This window comes from Hemitrygon akajei, unplaced genomic scaffold (assembly GCF_048418815.1).
Source record: "Hemitrygon akajei unplaced genomic scaffold, sHemAka1.3 Scf000072, whole genome shotgun sequence".
Classification (NCBI taxonomy): Eukaryota; Metazoa; Chordata; class Chondrichthyes; order Myliobatiformes; family Dasyatidae; genus Hemitrygon; species Hemitrygon akajei.
Window position 1 is genome coordinate 86,400 of NW_027331958.1, and position 19,653 is coordinate 106,052.

At 43.9% G+C, this 19,653-nt stretch overlaps 1 protein-coding gene across 1 annotated transcript; it reads right to left on the reverse strand.

Annotated features, from left to right (window-relative positions):
- Window positions 1-4,374: 4,374 nt before the first annotated feature.
- LOC140722199 (uncharacterized) lies at window positions 4,375-19,257 on the reverse strand. Its single transcript, XM_073036993.1, has 12 exons — window positions 19,099-19,257; window positions 18,020-18,091; window positions 17,137-17,208; window positions 16,255-16,326; window positions 15,373-15,444; window positions 14,492-14,563; window positions 13,609-13,680; window positions 12,739-12,810; window positions 10,239-10,457; window positions 8,191-8,348; window positions 4,861-5,032; window positions 4,375-4,757 (listed from the first exon to the last, which is right to left on the reverse strand). The coding sequence occupies exons 2-12, from the start codon at window positions 18,027-18,029 to the stop codon at window positions 4,729-4,731; spliced, it is 1,020 nt and encodes a 339-aa protein (XP_072893094.1). The 5' UTR covers window positions 18,030-18,091; window positions 19,099-19,257; the 3' UTR covers window positions 4,375-4,728.
- Window positions 19,258-19,653: the final 396 nt, after the last annotated feature.

The following is a 19,653-nucleotide window of genomic DNA, read 5'->3' on the forward strand; positions in this document are numbered from 1 at the left end:
CGTTGGCCTGCCTGAGCGGAGCAAAGTAGTTCAGTGTGCTGGACTTAAGAAGTGGGTATTACCAGATCCCGATGAGTGAGGGCGATAAAGAGAAGACGGCCTTTATCTGCCCGCTGGGGTTCTTTCAGTTCGAACGAATGCCCCAAGGCATATCAGGGGCCCCAGCCACCTTTCAGAGGCTCATGGAGCGGACTGTGGGGGATATGAATCTGTTGGAGGTGCTGGTGTACCTGGACGATTTTATAGTATTTGGATCGACTTTGGAGGAACATGAAGAGTGGCTGCTAAAGGTTTTGGAGCGAGATGGGATGCTAAATGTGAGGAGGCGTTTCATTCTCTGAAAAGGGCGCTGACACAGGCCCCGGTGTTGGCTTTTGCCGAACCCCAGAAGCCATATGTGCTGCACACGGATGCCAGCCGAGAGGGTCTAGGGGTTGTCCTGTACCAGGAGCAACGCATTGAGACCGGTAGCGTTTGTTAACCGCAGCTTATCGCCATCTGAGAGAAACTATCCCAATCACAAGTTGGAGTTCCTGGCGCTGAAGTGGGCGGTGGTGGACAAGTTGAGCGATTACCTGTACAGAACCAAGTTTGAGGTGAGAACGGATAACAATGTCAGTTTGCTATCACCGTGAAGGCAGAGGGAAGAGGAAGGCTGGAGTAAGCCGTGGACCATTTGGGGGTTTTTGATGACGCCATACCCCCAGCTTACTGTGACCTGACCGCACTATGGACTAAGTCAGAACGAAGTCCGGGGGAAGTGGCAATTGCGAAGCAGAATGAGCCGGGTCTTGGCACTGTGTGGAGAGCGGTAGAGAAGGGGGATGTGGCGTTGGCTGAGAAGGTGAAACACGCGTCCGTGCCTCTGTTATTGAAGGAGTGGCCTCAGTTAAAGTTAATGAACCAAGTCTTTTACCGGGTCACGGCACCTCCGGACCAAACCCGGCGTTGGCAACTGGTCATGCCGGAGAAGTATCGGCAGACTGTACTCCAGGACTTACATGATGTTTCTGGACACTTGAGGGTGGAAAAGACTTGTGGATTATACAAGGACCGGTTCTACAGGCCCCGGATGAGGGGGCAGGTTGAAGAATATTGTAGGAAATGCAGTCTTTGTATCAGGAGGAAGACCCTGCCGGCGTCGGCCGCTCCTCTTCCGCACTTGCAGAGTGCGGGACCCCTGGACCTGGTGTGTATGGATTTTCTGTCGATTGAACCTGAACCCAGCAACACCGCGAATGTCTTAATTATCACAGATCATTACACTGGATATGCTCAGGCATTTCCCACTAAGGATCAGAAGGCGACGACAGTGGTGAAGGTGTTATGAGAGAAGTATTTTGTTCATTATGGCCTTCCCAGGCGGATCCATAGTGATCAGGGGCGGGACTTTGAGAGCCGGCTTATCCATGAATTACTGACTATGCTTGGGGTTGAGAAATCCAGGACTACCCCCATCACCCGCAGGGTGATCCTCAGCCAGAGAGTTTCAACAGGACCCTGTTGGATATGCTCGGGACGCTGGAAATTGGGTAGAAAAGTAAGTGGAGTCGTCATATTGCAAAATTGGTTCACTGTTACAATGGTACTCGCAATGACGCTACAGGGTACTCGCCCTATTATCTGATGTTCGGGCGGGAAGCGAGGTTGCCCATTGACTTGTGTTTTGGGGCTGAAGCGGGTGAATTACCCGGGAAGCCATATCTGAAGTATGTGTCTGGTATGAGGAGAGAGTTGAAAAGTGCGTATGAGTTGGCCAAGGCGGCGGCTACCAAACAAGATCAGAGGAATAAGAGGAGATATGATCAAAAGGTGAAGTTCGCTCAATTATTGCCGGGCGACCGGGTCCTTTTACGGAATTTGGGACTCCATTGTAAGCACAAGTTGGCGGATCGCTGGGCGGCCAGCCCCTATGTAATAGAGAGCCAGATGCCGAATCTACCAGTTCACTGGGTGAAACCCGAGGATGGGAATGGGCCTATCAAGGTACTACATCAGAATCACCTGCTGCCCTTGGGTCAAGAAGTGCAGGTGGATAAAGAGCCAGAGTGGGAGGTTACACATGGTACAAGGACTCTGCGAGGGCGCGGGCCAAGGGAAGAACCCGCTTTGGAAGGGCCGGAACAGGTCCTTAACCCGGGAATGAATATCAATTCGGAAGAGGACGATTCAGATGTCTGGTTCCTGTTTCCATTCGCTGGTCCTCAATACAAGAAGAGGAGGCTCCTGGCCCTTCCCATACTGAGTTAGGTGGGAGGAGGGAGGGTGTTGATGGGCAGACTGAGAGGCAGTCAGCGTTGGGGGGAGAGAGGGTGGAATCTGAACGCGGGCAAGATGGTTCTCAGGTGAGGGGGGAGCCCAGTGAGGGAGGGAGTGAGGGTCTAACAGGTTGACCTGGGTGTCCGAGGCAGAGGGCTCTCAGGTGAAGCAGGAGACCAGTGAGGGGGAGGGTGGGGGTCCGACAGGAGTGTCCCCAGTTGTGTCTGAGGCAGAAGGGATACGGAGATCTCAGAGAAGTAGGCACCCCCCGCCCCCGGAGGGTTTGAAATATTCAGTGCCAGGAGATCCGAGTGCGACCTCTACTACCCTGGGCAGTTATTTCGCTGCTTTTTGCACCTGGGTTGGGCTTGTGTCTTGCAGGAAGCATTGGAGAACTCTGGTAATATCATGAGGGCATGTCTTTTGTTCGTGGGGGGGGGGGGGAGAAAGTACTGCGTATGCAATTAAAATTGCTTCTTTGTTTGTTAAAAGTAAGAATGCTTCTTTGTTACGATAAGGGCTTGCTCTTGCAGTTTGTTTAGCTTTAGAATTGCTAATAACGGGGGATTGTATTCATTTGTTAACCGATGGGGGAATGTTATTTTGTTTTGTGGTCTGGGAGCTGGGTTTTCGCGTTTTTTTTCGGGGAGAGGGAGAGAAGTCGCCGAGGAAGGTGGACGTGCGCCGCACTGCTCGGTTGATTACTACGGGTGGGCCCAGGTGCGAAGACGTGGAGGTCAGAGGGGCCACGAGGGGTCGAACGGTTCGATGGCTGAGCTCCAACAATGTGCGTTAAACTGGCTGAACTCTGATAAGTTTTGGCGCCTTTTATTTTATTTTATTTTCCTTCATATATACTGTATTGTTGGTAACGGTATCTGGTGTGAGTTGATATTGTGTATATGCGTCGCTGCATTAACTTTGTTTTCCACAGCCCCTGTGCATATTGGAGGCGGGGTTGGAGAATGGCTGGAATTTTTCCACTAGACATATACCAGCCATTTGAGCAAGTGTTACAGTTATATTTGGGAGTCTGAAATGCCTAAGACTAGAAGGCATATGATTTCGGCGAACATATGGGTAGTTATTTTCCTTTGTTTGTTTTTACAAAGAGGTAGGGGCTTGGAATGTACTGGATGGTCACCGAGGCAACGATAACACGCCTGTTAAATATAGTCGTAGATATACACTAGAATGGATATGGTCCATAACATAAAGGAGAATACAAAACGTTTTTTTATCCTTCCTTTACTGGATATATAAAGAGTATGTGGTGCGTGGCCAAGTGGTTAAGGCGTCGGTCTCAGCTGAGGCAGCGTGTTGTGTCCTTGAGCAAGGCACTTAATCACAGATCGCTGCATGGGTCTTAATGCCCTTTCCTTGGACAGCATCGGTGGCGTGGAGAGGGGAGACTTGCAGCTTTGGCAACTGCAGGTCTTCCATACAACCTTGCCAAGGCCCCAGTCATAATCGAAAATCGATGGACAGCCGAAGAAGAATATAAAGAGAATAAGAAAGGAGAGAGCAGATATCCGTCCATTGGAAAATGATGCTGGAGATGTAAAAATGGGGGGGGGGGGGGGTGGAGGAGGGAAATGGCGGATGAACTCAGTAAGCATTTTCCGTCGTCTTCTCCGTGGAAGGTGCCAGCAGTATGCCACTATGTCAAGAGTATCCCGGGGCAGAAGTGAGTGCAGAATTCTGAAGAAGGAGAGAGTGCTTTGGAGACTGAAAGATCTGGGGATAAAATAGTCCCCTAGACTGTAAGATACAGTCTGTCAGGAACCTGCCTGGGGTGAGCGGGGATTTCCAGCCCATTTCGGTCAATGTGAAAGTCTCGGCTGAACCAGCTGCTGGATTAGTGGAAAAATACATTGTAGCATATTCAGGCTGCAAGGAGAGACTCTCTGAACTGTAACTTGAATCCAGAGATCGGCAAATGGTTTGTGGTTAAAACCAAAGAGCTGATTGTGGACTTCAGACAGACGTAGATGAGGGAACACGAACCGGTCCTCAGAGGGATCAGAAGCAGAGAGATTTAGCAATTTCAGGTTGCTGGGTGTCAGTATCTCTGAAGATGTTACTTGGTTCCGACATATTGATGTAACTATAAAAGAGGCAAGACAGCGGCTATGTTTATTTCGGAGTGTGAGGAGATTTAGATTGTCGCTTAAAACATTCAAAAACATCTACAAATGTACAGTGGAGAGCATTCCGACAGGCTACGTCACCGTTTGGTATGTGGGACACTGCACAGGATCAAAAGAATCAATAGAAATTGTAAAATTAGTCACCTTTATCATTGATACTAGCTACCGTACTATGAAAGATATATTGAAGGAGCAGTGCATCCATTATGAAGGACCCTCATCACTGAGGACACGCCCACTTCTCATTGGTACCGTCAGGAAGGGGTACAGAAACATGATGGCTCACACTCAGCGCTTCAGTTGAGCGGGTAGTTCTCGATTAATTTATGTGTACATGTGGATCCGGGCCTGTTTAAATAATAAAAAAAAAGCTCTCATGAAAACCGAGCTATTACAATTAAAACTGTTTATTTCAATGTGACTTTGCGTTCAGTGCGTGGCTTTAACATACCGAGCTCCTGTATTTCCTTCAGTATTCTGTCCAACTTCGGTAACTCGGTCCTCATTTTCGCAAAGGATTCCCACATCGCCCTCCGGGTTCGTAAGCCTTTCCCCATCACCAAATTTACGAAGAGTGTGGAACACTCTGCCCGGTTTCCCTTCTCTGCCAGTTCAGCAACTTCCTAAAGAAGGGAAACAATAAATTTTTTGTGCAGCAGACAGAAAGACATGGAGAATGTGGAGGAGAATATGTGTCCATTGTCGCTGTAGCTTCAGACAGGTGCAGTCACTTGACTGTCAACTCATCCCCTGAGTAAACGGATTCAGCAACAATAAAATATATAAGTGAGGCAGGGTATTTTATAACAAACAAAACGTTTATTAAACACTGAAAAACAAACCCCCAAAAGTAAACAAGCAACGAACGTAACCGGAAATCAGCTGTTGTGCGGCAGCTTAAACAGTTCTTAAAGCAATAAAGCTTAAAGAGTTCTTAAAGCGATGTTGCAAAAACAGTTCTTCAAAGTAGTACTGCAAAAGTTCAAAATACTCACAGTCCATTAAAGGAGAGACTTTTTAAGACGATTTAAATTCTCTTTCACGTCGTGTTATTGCGGTTCCCAGTCGAACTACTTTTCCCCGAGAATTTACGAAGATGAAAATGAAACGGCTTAAAGGCACTGACCTTTCCTTGACAAAACTGTACCCAAACCCTTTCTGCTATATTTCGCAGGGATTAGCACAGGGACAGCCAACGAATTCCTTCCGGATGAGGATCAAACAAGGTGGAACCTGTTTCACCGTCGAAATCAACTTTCCTCGATCTTTTATCTCCCGAACTCCGATCTTCACTCTCCACTGATTTTTAACTGGCAGTATTATATAGAAACTGCCGGTAATGACCTTTTAAACTTTAAGCGCTAAATAAAACTCCACCTTTCAACCAAACTGCGTCATAAATTTTGGACCACGCAGTGGCATGAAGTCAAACTGACAAATCCAGCCACCAACTGCTCCTCCTCACAGGGAGGGGTCCTCCTTTTATACCCTGTAAAAAAAACCTGTCACATGACCTCTACTGGTGGGTGTGGTGTGGTGTGGTGATTTCAATATGCTGTTAACTTTGGAAAATCAAGTTGGTGCTACATCCCAAGACAGGGGATTTGTATAATGCCGACAAGATACTTTTTAGAGAAGCTACTGGTTGAGGCCACCATATTAAAGGCGAATTTGGATTCGGTGTTCTGCTTTGAAACACATTTCATTAGGGAGCTTAAGGTAAAGGAGCCCTCAAGGGCCGGTGGTCATAATTTAATAGAACTCACCCTGCAGGTTGAGAGGGAGGTCGTAAAGGTAGACGTATCAGTATTACAGTGGATAGAGGGAATTACAAAGGCTTGGGAGAAGTGCTGGCCAAAGAAAAAATGAAGAACGACACCTTTGACTAGATGAGGCTGCATACCCGATAAGCGCCCATGATATGATAGGGAAGATAGTAGCACCGAGAGAGGATCCACGTTTTTTCTCCAGTTCAACTTTAGGCTGACGATCAGGAGGCAAAGAATGGGAAAAAAGTGGGCTTTTTGCTTTGGATGCCGGTGACTAGCGCTGTTCTGCAGGGGTTTGGGGACCGTTTCTTTTCTTATTATATGGCAATGATTTCGATGAAGGAATTGATGGGTTTATGGCCAAGTTTGGTGTCAATACGAAGGTATGTGAAGTGACGGGAAGAGTTGAGAAAGTAGGGAGTTCACGGAAGTAAATAAACTGTATGGAAAAATGGACAAAGCAGTGGCAGTTTGAATATCGTATAGGGAGTTATATGGGCATGCACACTTGTACGAGAAATGAAGACATAAACTATTTTCAAAACTTTGATACATGTATGTGGAATTTTCTGTGGAAAGGATGTTCATTACAGTGGAGATTCTAGAACCAAAGGGTACAGCCTCAGAACAGAAGGACGTCCATTTAGAGGAGATGACCAGGAATTTCTTTAACGGGAGGGTAGTGAATCTGTAACTTCCATCGACACAGACAAGTCATTGGGTGTATTTGAAATGGAGGTTGATATGTTCTGGATTAGTCAGGTCCTCTCGGTTTACGGGGAGAAGGTATGAGAATGGAGTCGAGACGTATATTAAATCATGTAATGGCGGACAAAATTAATGGACAACTGCTCCTCTGCCTCAGGGTTTTATGATTGATGGGTAAAGACAACAGAATGTTAGTTAATGTTGGTGCAGCTGTCTCAGGATTCAGATAATTACTGCCTGGATTATAGGATCTGGGATGTTATTTTGAACTTGTGTAAGACGTTGCTGAGGCAAATTTACAATATTGTGTGCAGTTTTTCGTCACCTGCATACAAGAAATATAGAAATAAGTTTGAACGAGTACAGAGAAAATTTAACTTGGATGATGCAGGGACTGGATGACCTGAGTTATAAGGAAATATAGAATAGGTTAGGACTTTATTCTTGGGATGTAGCGGGTCGAGGGGAGATGTGATAGAGGTATACAAATTTATCATGAGATGTATAAAAAGTGTAAATGCAAGGAAGCTTTTTCCACTAAGGTCGGGTGGTACAACAAGTGGTCAACAGTTAATGCTGAAAGGTGAAAGGTGAAAATTTCATGGGGAACATGAGGGGAACTTCTTCACTGTGAGAGAGTGAAATGAGTTAACAGCGAAGAGTTGGAAGCAAGCTCAATTTGAACGGTTAACAGAAGTTTGCATCGGTACGTGGATGATGCGCATATGGAGAGCGATGGTCCGGGTACAGCACGATGGAATGGGCAGTCTAAATGGTCTGGCACGGACTAGATTGGCAGGAGGGCCTGTTGCTGTGATTTAATTTTCAATTACTCTATGAATGGACAGTTATGCATTGTTTGGGAACTCTGATTGAAATGGAAGCAGGTTTGGTTAGTAAGATTACAATCCCTCAGAGACTGCAGTGAGGCCAGTTGGCCGAACTTACAATCTGACATCGTGTTATTTATCCTATATTAATAAACACGGGTGAATTTGTCAGACGGTCCCGTTAAGATGGGAAATTCATTTTAAGCTGAATGCCTGTTCAACAGTCCGGATATACAGCCACTGCTCTTGAACCTCACCGGTACAAACAGCAGGTGTGAGAGGAAATGATGACACTGAACCTGCAGTTTCCAGTGCTCCCCATCTTAACAGGCCTCTACAGCTGAATCAGATCTACTGGAGACAAGTTAGAGATCAAATCTTCATTGCCATGTAGAACGACGGGTCGCAGATTGATTTCAATCACTATTCCCTCTGATACCAGCAATTCTGTGAGAAAACACTAAATAAACTCACCGCATGTTCTTGTGCACTGAAATATCGCTCCTTTCTCAACATCCAACTGAGTGTTTCAACCCCTTCTTCAATCGCTTGTTTCAGTCTGTCCCTGTAGGGCTTTGTCAGTTGGTATTCATCCCTCTGTGCCAGGAGGTCAGATCTCGTAGGCACTGGATCTGCGAGTATGAAAAGGAGAAAGTGGACAATAATCTCAAACATCCATTGTCTCCATCGCTCTCACAGCACTCAGAAAAATCATCATGTCTCCAATCCCAGTGTTCACCCATCTTCAGCTGCAAACACGGATTTCGTCCAAATCTCCAACAAAGGCCTTAAAACCAACCCAGCAATGCCCTAGGCATTACTTTACCATAGGACCATTACAACAAAGACCAGTCCGCAACCCACCCACTCACACAGTTTAACTTAGTATGGACAATAAATGCTGGTGATTTCAGTGATTTCTGCTCCCCGGAGATACAATCGCCATCACGCGGGCTGTATTTCCCTCAATTCACATCCTGGAAATACTGTCTTCACCCGGAAAGCTCCATTTTCTTTACTTCACATCCCGGAAATACTCTCTCATTTGGACAGCTGCATTTCATAGAAACATAGATAACCTACAACACAATACAAATCTTTTGGCCGACAGTACTCTGCCGAATATGGAACCTTCGAAATTACCCATGGTTACCCATATCCTTCTATTTTTCTGAGCTCCATGTACCAATCCAGGAGTCGCTTAAAACAACCTGTTGTATCCGCCTCCACCACCGTCGCCGGCAGGCTATTCCACGCAATCACCACTCTCTGCGTGAAAAACTTACCCCTGTACCTTCTTCCAAGCACCTTAAAACTCTCGCGTTAGCCATTTCAGCCGTGGAAAATAGCTTCTGGCTATTCACACCATCACTGCCTCTCATCCCCTTATACACCTCTATCTGGTCACCTGTCATCCTCTGTCGCTTCAAAGGGAAAACGGCCAAGTTCACTCAGTCGACTCTCATGAGGCTCCCCAAACAAGGCAATATTCTTGTAAATCTGCACTGCACCCTCTCTATAGTTTCCAGAGCCTTTCTGTAGTGAGACGACCAGAACTCCAAGTGGGGTCTGACCAGGTTCCTATGTAGCTGTGACGTTATCTCTCGGCTCTTGAACTCAATCCCACCATTGATGAAGGCCAATACACCGTATGCCCTCCTAACCACAGAGTCGATTGCGCTGCAGCTTTTGAGTGTCCTCTGGACTCGGACTCTAAGATCCCTCTGATCCTCTAAACTGACAAGAGTCTTACGATTAACAATATATTCTTCCATCATATTTGACCTACCAAATGAATTAGCGCACACTTATCTGGGTTGAACTCCATCTGCCACTTCTCAGCCCAGTGTTGCTTCCTGTCGATGGCCTGCTATAACCTCTGTCAGCCCTTCACACTTTCCACAACACCCCCAACCTTTGTGACATCAACAAACCTTATCATTTTCCAGATCTCTATCATTACCTATTTTTTGAATATTTCGTAAGCTTTTCTTTACATTTTGACTCGATTTTCAATAGCCTCTGTAAAGCATGCTCCGGCAACCTACCGTCCTTTCCCCGACTTAATGGAACGTACCTGCGTAAAGCGTGGCGCAAATATCTCCTGAACATTTGCCACATTTCTCTGAGAAAATCTGTTCCCAAATTATACTTCCAAGTTCCTGCCTGATAGCTTCACATTTCCCCTTACTCCAATTAAACACTTCCCTAAGTTGTCTGTTCATATCCCTCTCCGATGTTTTGGGAGTAAAGGCTTCCTCTCATTCACATCCAGGAAATCTTCGGGGCACGTAGGACGTTTCTGACAGTGGGGTAACGGGTGCCCCTCGACACCACATGTACCACAGCCACACAATTCTCTCTCCTCTCTGGCCACCCACCCCAGGAAGGCCTCACAAGCTCCCTCCTCCCTGCCACAATGTGTGAACGCATCACCCTCATATCTGTCTCACCTGCTCCTTGTTGGACCCTTGACATCCCCGTGTTTAATGTGCTTCCGAGCTGACGCGCCGTCGCCTCACCTGTGCCGGTTCCATCGTGCGGGGCTGTGTCTCTGACGTCACTGTCTGTAGGCTGACTTTGCTCCCCCTCCACTGTGGCTGAACCGTTTTCCATTGGGACATTGCTGTCAATCCGACGCTGCTTTGTTGTCTGGTTTCCCTCGTCCCGATCATCTTCCCTCGATGATTGGTCTGGAAAATATCTCTTCGGATCTCTCCGTACCCTAGTTAATTTCCAAACTAAAATTAAAGATGAATCGCAGGTTATATTGGGTGATTGAGAGCTGAGCAAAACAAAGAATCAGACTGGATGGCTGCAATTAATTAACCCGAAACTTCTGCTGACAGGTTTTGAGTGGGACTGTGCAGGTGAATGTGAACCGTACTTCATGCCACGTGACCATCCCATTAATCCGGTCCCTGGACACATCGACTCGCAGAAAAAGAACAGGAGAGACACAGTAATAGGATCCCTGGCTACGCAGTAACTAACACATTGAGGGTCAAGGGATCTTAATGGCACAACTGCAAGTGATACCGGGAAATATCACTGGGATTACCTTCCACAAGCAAAAATCTTCATGAGTCACACACCTCCCGGTCCCCTTTGTCACACACAGACCAGCCACTGGATTACACTGTGTCCGATACGGTAGTTCATGCACTCTGTGTCCACAGACTCACACACTGACCATACCCTAAGGCCCATGCTGTCCAGTTCTGCCGTGGCCAGACTGATGCAAAGTCTCTCTCAGAAATCTACTTCATCCTCCTCACAGAGAAAGCCACATTCTGTAAACTAATTATAATCTTTTTAATTTTCTGGTGCCTTCACACACACTGCACCGTCATATGGATTTGCAAACTTTAGCGAGATTTACTCTCAGTCTTTTTCTGTTTAAAAGGTCACCCTGCATTATTAGTGAGGCCTGAGAACATAGTCAAAGTTCAATATAAATCTATTATTGATGTACATTCAGTACAGTACCAGTAATTCACAGTAGAACAAAGATACAGAATAGAATCAATGAAGGGTTACAAACAATGCTGACAGCCAACCAATGTGCAGACAGCAAGCTTTGAAAATACAGCAAACAAACAAGTACTTAATTTAATAGCGGATAAATAAATACAGAAATAAATAAACGTTATTAGAACAGGAATCAATGTGTACTTCACAGATTGTGTTCAGTGATCTGCAAGGTCCTGTGCAGAGTGAAGTTATCCACTGTTTCATGAGCATGATGGATAAAAGATAATCGCTGCTTCTGATCCTGACAGTGTGAGACCAAAGGCTCCGGTACCTCCTGCCCGATGGCAGCAGCGAGGAGACAGCGTGGTCTGGATGGTGGGGTACTTGTTGATAGCTGCTGCTTTCCTGCGACAGCCTTCCTCGGCGGGCTCTGATGGACTGAGCTTCGTGCAGGCTTTTCCATTCATGGTCATTAATGTTTCCATACCAGACCCTAATGCCTTCAGTCAGGATGCTCTCCACTGTACCTCTTTAGAAGTTTGTCTAAACTTCTCATGTCACCACGGGCCCATATTCTTCCTTCGTTTGTTCAGAAGCTCACCTCAATAACCTAGACAGTAATCAAGATGAAATACACCACCTAAACCCTCCTTCTCCACTGACGGAAAGGTCAAATGGAGAAATGAGCTTTTTCCTGCTCCTTCTCCAAGATAAGGGCCCACAGGTCATGGCTTAATGTAGCTCAGCAAAGGCAAGGCAGCCGACTAACTCTGCTACAGGGAGAGAAGTCCCAGCCTATTCTACCTCTCCTTATAACTCACGGCCCCCAATCCTGTTAATATTCTCACAAACGTTTCTGTACCTTGTCCATCTTAATAAAATCAGTCCTGTACCCTATCTCCATATAGAAACAATTTCAGCAAAATATGGATCCGAACCTTTGGTTTTACCCACGCTGCAACACCTTTCAGGGCGCGACTGTTTATTGTGCAAGTCCTGCGCTTCTTTAACTTTACAAAGTAAACCAATTAATAGATGCATTTTCCACGTTCCTCTCGGTCCCCTTTATTATCCATTATACCACCAATTTTGATGCCATCTGCAAATTTACAAACGACAGTGACAACTTTACCTACAAAATCACTAATACAGATTGTAACAGTGGACTCAGCATCCATCCATGCCACTGGTGACAATCCGCCAATCTGAATAGCACTTAAACCCTCTGATTCCTTCTAACGAGCGAATTTCACATCAAGTTGGCTAGCTGGTCCGCAAGGTGACGAACCTCAGGGCTGTATATGGTGACATATATGTACATTGATAATAAATTCACAGTGAACTTTCAACTTTTGAGCTTTCAATAAACCCATTATCACTAAATGCGACGTCACAAGGCAATATATTGAGACGATATTTCACATGTTCGACACCATTAATGTTCCCGTTTGCTGAAACTTGTCTGTGCCCCGTTAGCGCCCGAATAAATTTCTTCATCTGAGTTATTGTTCACCAACAGGACAGAGGTTAACATCCCAGTGATCATACCTGCTTCCATTCTGAATCTTCCTGTTGATAATTCGGTCTCAGTGCAGGAAAGCTCCACCTGCTGGTAATATTCTGAATTACATACAACAAACAGACATTGAGTCAGGGAGAGTCCGATTATTTTGCAGCATTACAGTACCCCATCCCCGGTATCAGAAGAGCAGTTGACCGAGGGAGTAAACATTCCTCGTGAACATCAACTTCCACACCATATCTGTATGTCTGTCCAGTGATATCTAGTGCATCATACTGACAGAGACATAGAGCAACAGAGCACGTATACAGAGTCTTCAACCCAACAAGACCATGTCAACCGCAATGATCACCGAAATAGTCCGAATTTCCTGTGATGGGGCCATATCACAGCATGACCCAGTTACCTGTCCGAATTGCTCCTTAAATGATTATATTCAAACTACCTCATCCACTTCCTCCGCCACTCACTCCACATGCAGTGCCCATAAAAAGTATTCACCACCTCCCGGGAGTCTCCAACCTTTATTGTTTTACAATATTGAATAAGAGCTGATTTAAATTGGCCTTTTTTTCCAAAGATCAACAGAATATTGACACTTTAATGTTAACGTGAAAACGGATCTCTACAATTAAACTAAATTACAAATAGAAAACGGAAAATTATTTATTGCATAATTATTCACCCCCTTTAATATGACACACCAAATCATCACTGGTGCAGCCAATAGGTTTTAGAAGTCACATAAATAGTTAGAGATCTATTTTTGGAGTTCTGTGTGCAGTCAAAGTGTTTCAATTAATTATAGTAAAAATACTCCTGTTCCTGACAATTAATTTCTTCATCTGAGTTATTGTGCACCAACAGGACAGAAGTTAACATCCCAGAGATCATACCTGTATCCATTCCGAATCTACTTTTTGGTACATCGATCGCGATGCAGGAAAGCTCCACATGCTGGTGATGATCTGAAATACACACAAAAAGCAGACAGTGAGACAGAGAGAGTCCGATTACTTTGCAGCATTACAGTATCCCATCCCCGGTATCAGAAGAGCAATTGACCGAGGGAGTAAACATTCCTCGTGAACATCAATTTCCACATCATATCTGTATGTCTGTCCAATGAGATCTAGTGCATCATACTGACAGAGACATAGAGCAACAGAGCACGTAAACAGACTCTTCAAAACAACAAGACCATGTCAACCACAGTGACCACCGAAATGGTCCGAATTTCCTCTGATGGACCTATATCAGTGCATATCCCATTCACTCTATATACCCGTCCAAATCGCTCCTTAAATGATTATATTCTACCTGCCTAATCCACTTCCTCCGACACTCACTCCACATAAAGTACCCCTAAAAAGTATTCACCACCTCCCGGGAGTTTCCATGTTTTATTGTGTTACAATATTGAATGACAGCTGAATTAATATGGCCTCTTTTTCACTGATCAACAGGATATTGACACTTTAATGTAAACGTGAAAACGGATCTCTACAATTAAACTAAATTACAAATAGAAAACACAGAATTATTTATTGCATTATTAATCACCCCCTTTAATATGACACAAAAAAATCGTCACTGGTGCAGCCAATAGGTTTTAGAAGTCACATAATTAGTTAAATACAGATCAATTTTCGGAGTTCTGTGTGCAGTCAAAGTGTTTCAATTGTTTATAGTAAAAATACTCCTGCTGCTGGTAATAAATTTCTTCATCTGAGTTATTGTGCACCAACAGGACAGAAGTTAACATCCCAGTGATCATACCTGTATCCATTCCGAATCTTCTTTTTGGTACATCGGTCGCGATGCAGGAAAGCTCCACATGCTGGTGATGATCTGAAATACACACAACAAGCAGACAGTGAGACAGAGAGAGTCCGATTACTTTGCAGCATTACAGTACCGCATCCCCTGTATCAGAAGAGCAGTTGACCGAGGGAGTAAACATTCCTCGTGAACATCAACTTCCACACCATGTCTGTATGTCTGTCCAGTGAGATCCAGTGCATCGTACTGACAGAGACATAGAGCAACAGAGAACGTAAACAGACTCTTCAACACAACAAGATCATGTCAACCACAGTGAAAAACGAAACGGTCCGAATTTCCTGTGATGGGCCCATATCCCCGCATGCCCCATTCGCTGCAAATCCCCGTCCAAATTGCTCCTTAAATGATTATATTCTACCTGCCTCATCCAGTTCCTCCGCCACTCACTCCACATACAGTACCCCTAAAACATATTCACCACCTCCCGGGAGTTTCCATGTTTTATTGTGTTACAATATTGAATAAGAGTTGATTTAATTTGAGCTTTTTTCACTGGTCAACAGGATATTGACACTTTAGTGTAATCGTGAAAACGGATCTCTACAATTAAACTAAATTACAAATAGAAAACACAAAATTATTTATAGCATAATTATTCACTCCCTTTAATACGACACACAAAATGATGACTGGTGCAGCCAATAGGTTTTAGAAGTCACATAATTAGTTAAATACAGATCTATTTTTGGAGTTCTATGTGCAGTCAAAGTGTTCAAATTGATTATAGTAAAAACACTTCTGTTGCAGGTAATAAATTTCTTCATCTGAGTTATTGTGCACCAACAGGACAGAAGTTAACATCCCAGTGATCATACCTGTATCCATTCCGAATCTTATTTTTGGTACATCGGTCGCGGTGCAGGAAAGCTCCACCTGCTGGTGATGATCTGAAATACACACAATAAGCAGACAGTGAGTCAGAGAGAGTCCGATTACTTTGCAGCATTACAGTATCCCATCCCCGGTATCAGAAGAGCAGTTGACCGAGGGAGTAAACATTCCTCGTGAACATCAACTACCACACCATGTCTGTATGTCTGTCCAGTGATATCTAGTGCATCATACTGACAGAGACATAGAGCAACAGAGCACGTAAACAGACTCTTCAACCCAACAAGACCATGTCAAGCACAGTGACCATCGAAAAGGTCCGAATTTCCTGTGATGGGCCCATAACACCGCATGCCCCATTCACTCCATATACTCGTCCAAATTGCTCCTTAAATGATTATATTCTACCTGCCTAATCCACTTCCTCCGGCACTCACTCGACATACAGTAAACATAAAAAGTATTCACCACCTCCCAGGAGTTTTCATGTTTTATTGTGTTACAATATTGAATGAGAGCTGATTTAATTTGGCCTCATTTTCATTGATCAAGAGGATATTGACACTTTAGTGTAAACGGGAAAACGGATCTCTACAATTAAACTAAATTACAAATAGAAAACACAAAATTATTTTTTGCATAATTATTCACTCCCTTTAATATGACACACAAAATCATCTCTGGTGCAGCCAATAGGTTTTAGGAGTCACATAATTAGTTAAATACAGATCTATTTTTGGAGTTCTATGTGCAGTCAAAGTGTTCAAATTGATTATAGTCAAAACACTTCTGTTCCTGGTTATAAATTTCTTCATCTGAGTTATTGTGCACCAACAGGACAGAAGTTAACATCCCAGTGATAATACCTGTATCCATTCCGAATCTTCTTTTTGGTACATCGGTCACGGTGCAGGAAAGCTTCACCTGCTGGTGATCAGCTGAAATACACACAATAAGCAGGCAGTGAGTCAGAGAGAGTCCAATTACTTTGCAGCATTACAGTACCGCATCCCCTGTATCAGAAGAGCAAATGACCGAGGGAGTAAACATTCCTCGTGAACATCAACTACCACACCATGTATGTATGTCTGTCCAGTGATATCTAGTGCATCATACTGACAAGAGACATAGAGCAACAGAGCACGTAAACAGACTCTTCAACCCAACAAGGCCATGTCAAGCACAGTGACCATCGAAAAGGTCCGAATTTCCTGTGATGTGCCCATATCTCCGCATGCCCCTTCACTCCATCTACTCGTCCAAATTGCTCCTTAAATGATTATATTCTACCTGCCTCATCCAGTTCCTCCGCCACTCACTCCACACACAGTAAACATAAAAAGTATTCACCACCTTCCAGGAGTTTCCATGTTTTATTGTGTTACAATATTGAATGAGAGCTGATTTAATTTGGCCTCATTTTCACTGATCAAGAGGATATTGACACTTCAGTGTAAACGTGAAAACGGATCTCTACAATTAAACTAAATTACAAATAGAAAACACAAAATTATTTTTTGCATAATTATTCACTCCCTTTAATATGACACACAAAATCATCACTGGTGCAGCCAATAGGTTTTAGGAGTCACATAATTAGTTAAATACAGATCAATTTTAGGAATTTTCTGTGCAGTCAAAGTGTTTCAATTGTTTATAGTAAAAATACTCCTGTTGCTGGTAATAAATTTCTTCATCTGAGTTATTGTGCACCAACAGGACAGAAGTTAACATCCCAGTGATCATACCTGTATCCCTTCCGAATCTTCCTTTTGGTACATCGGTTGCGATGCAGGAAAGCCCCACCTGCCGGTGATGATCTGAAATACACACAAAAAGTAGACAGTGAATCAGAGAAGAGTCCGATTACTTTGCAGCATTACAGTATCCCATCCCCTGTATCAGAAGAGCAGTTGACCGAGGGATTAAACATTCCTCGTGAACGTCAACTTCCACACCATGTCTGTATGTCTGTCCAGCGATAACTAGTGCATCATACTGAAAGAGCCATAGAGTAACAGAGCACGTAAACAGACTCTTCAACACAACAAGACCATGTCAACCACAGTGACCAACGAAAAGGTCCGAATTTCCTGTGATGGGCCCATATCCACGCATGCCCCATTCACTCCATATACCCGTCCAAATTGCTCCTTAAATGATTATATTCTACCTGCCTAATCCACTTCCTCCGCCACTCACTCCACATACAGTACCCATAAAAAGTATTCACCACCTCCCGGGAGTTTCCATGTTTTATTGTTTTACAATATTGTATGAGAGCTGATTTAATTTGATCTCTTTTTCACTGATCAACAGGATATTGAAACTTTAGTGTAAACGTGAAAACGGATCTCTGCAATTAAACTAAATTACAAATAGAAAACACAAAATTATTTATTACATAATTATTCACTCCCTTTAATATGACACACAAAATGATGACTGGTGCAGCCAGTAGGTTTTAGAAGTCACATAATTAGTTATATAGAAATCTATTTTTGGAATTCTGTGTGTAGTCAAAGTGTTTCAATTGATCACAATAAAAATATTCCTGTTGCTGGTAATAAATTTCTTCATCTGAGTTATTGTGCACCAACAGGACAGAAGTTAACATCCCAATGATCATACCTATTTCCATTCCGGATCTTCTTTTCGATACTTCGGTCGCGGTGCACGGATGCTCCAACTGCTAGTGATGCTCTGAATAACATACGACAAGTGGACAGTGTGTCAGAGAGAATCGGATTGCTTTGCAGCATGGTGAGTCAGTATACTGGCAAAAACTACATCATGAAAAGAATACTGTAATCTACTCCACGAAAAGGTTACTGAGTAGTCCAAGTCATGCAATGGATTCAAGTCCATATCCGGGTCATTGTGTATCCCTTGGAGTACAGCTGAGTGAATCATCAAGGAATGAAAAAAAAAAATGGCGCAGCTGTAAGAGCTCTTCAAAGTCCTTAAGGAAACACGACAATGCCAAACGGAATGCTATCTGTCCTTAATTGGGGCTGCGGGGACAATTTACATCCGAACAGCTCAAGTCAGTCGATATGCCGTTCCTGACAGTGAGAAACCACACTGTAAAGATCAGTTCACAGTCCCATAAAATTCAGTATCGTCACTCCATCTGAACCCTGACACAGGCCGTTCCGAATCACATGCAGCCTCTCTCAAAATAAGAGTGTTCTAAAAATAGATTAACTTTAAACAATATTACATTTTGTGTAGGACAGATGACAATAGAAATGGCAGGTGTATGTCAAATTGAAACCATGCATCTTGCATCTATATCAAAGAAATTAAATCTTGAAATAAACTTAGAAAAGTCTGAAATTCCAAGAAGAATAGTTAACATTTGAAGATTACATGGTAGTTTCAATGTAGAGAACAATGAACATTCCAGAACAATGCCACCCCGTTGGCATTTTGAGATGATTATGACGTAACGCAGCCAAGCAAAGAATCATCAAAACCTGACTAAAAGCAACTAGAGATGATGCAAGATCTTGAAATGAGTAAACACTGTGAGGGAATGGAAGTGGCTTCAAAGAGCTGAGCTGCTGACAGGACATTCCCAGACCTGGAGTGATTGCAAGTCGGTCTGACAGAGGCATAACTGGGAGCTACACTCAATCTCGCTTCAACATTTTCATACCTTCCTTTGTACTGTCTAAAGGATCACTGTTTGAGTAAATGAGGCTTACCAAACTTTCTCCTGACGGAAAGACTTGAAACTCTGAACCAGAAGGGCTCTCCAGTTGAAGCCCTCAGTCCTCAGGCTGGTTCACTTATTGCTATTCCCTCATCGTCAGTCTTGGTTTGCTTCCACTTGTAGGATTTGCTTCCAATCAATCTCTTACCACAGTTCTACCTTTAACCAGAGAAATACATTAACAAAACAAAGAAGAACAAAAAAATCTACTCAATCTTCCTAAAAAGAAAACTCGCTGAAACTTAAATATTATGATCTCAGTGATCAAATCTGTAACTGTCCCTCACACTTCACAAAACCTGACATGGCATAAAAAGGTGTTATCGATCAGTCATGGTAAAGCACAAGATATAGGAACAGAATTGGGTCATTTGGTCCACAGATTCTGGTCCACCATTCAATCAAGGCTGCTATTTTCCCCAAAGCCATATTCCTGACTCTCCCTGTAACCCTGAAGCTACCTAGAATTCTAGAATATATTAATCTCTGTCTGAATATACCCAATGACAGCACTCACCGCCCTCTTTGGCAGCAAATTCCATGGACC

Coding starts and splice junctions, on each gene's coding strand:
- LOC140722199 (XM_073036993.1), bottom strand. Junction 13,681..14,491: donor AAGATTCGGAATGGATACAG/GTATGATCACTG, acceptor TGTGTATTTCAG/ATCATCACCAGCATGTGGAG. Junction 12,811..13,608: donor TAGATTCGGAATGGATACAG/GTATGATCTCTG, acceptor TATGTAATTCAG/AATATTACCAGCAGGTGGAG.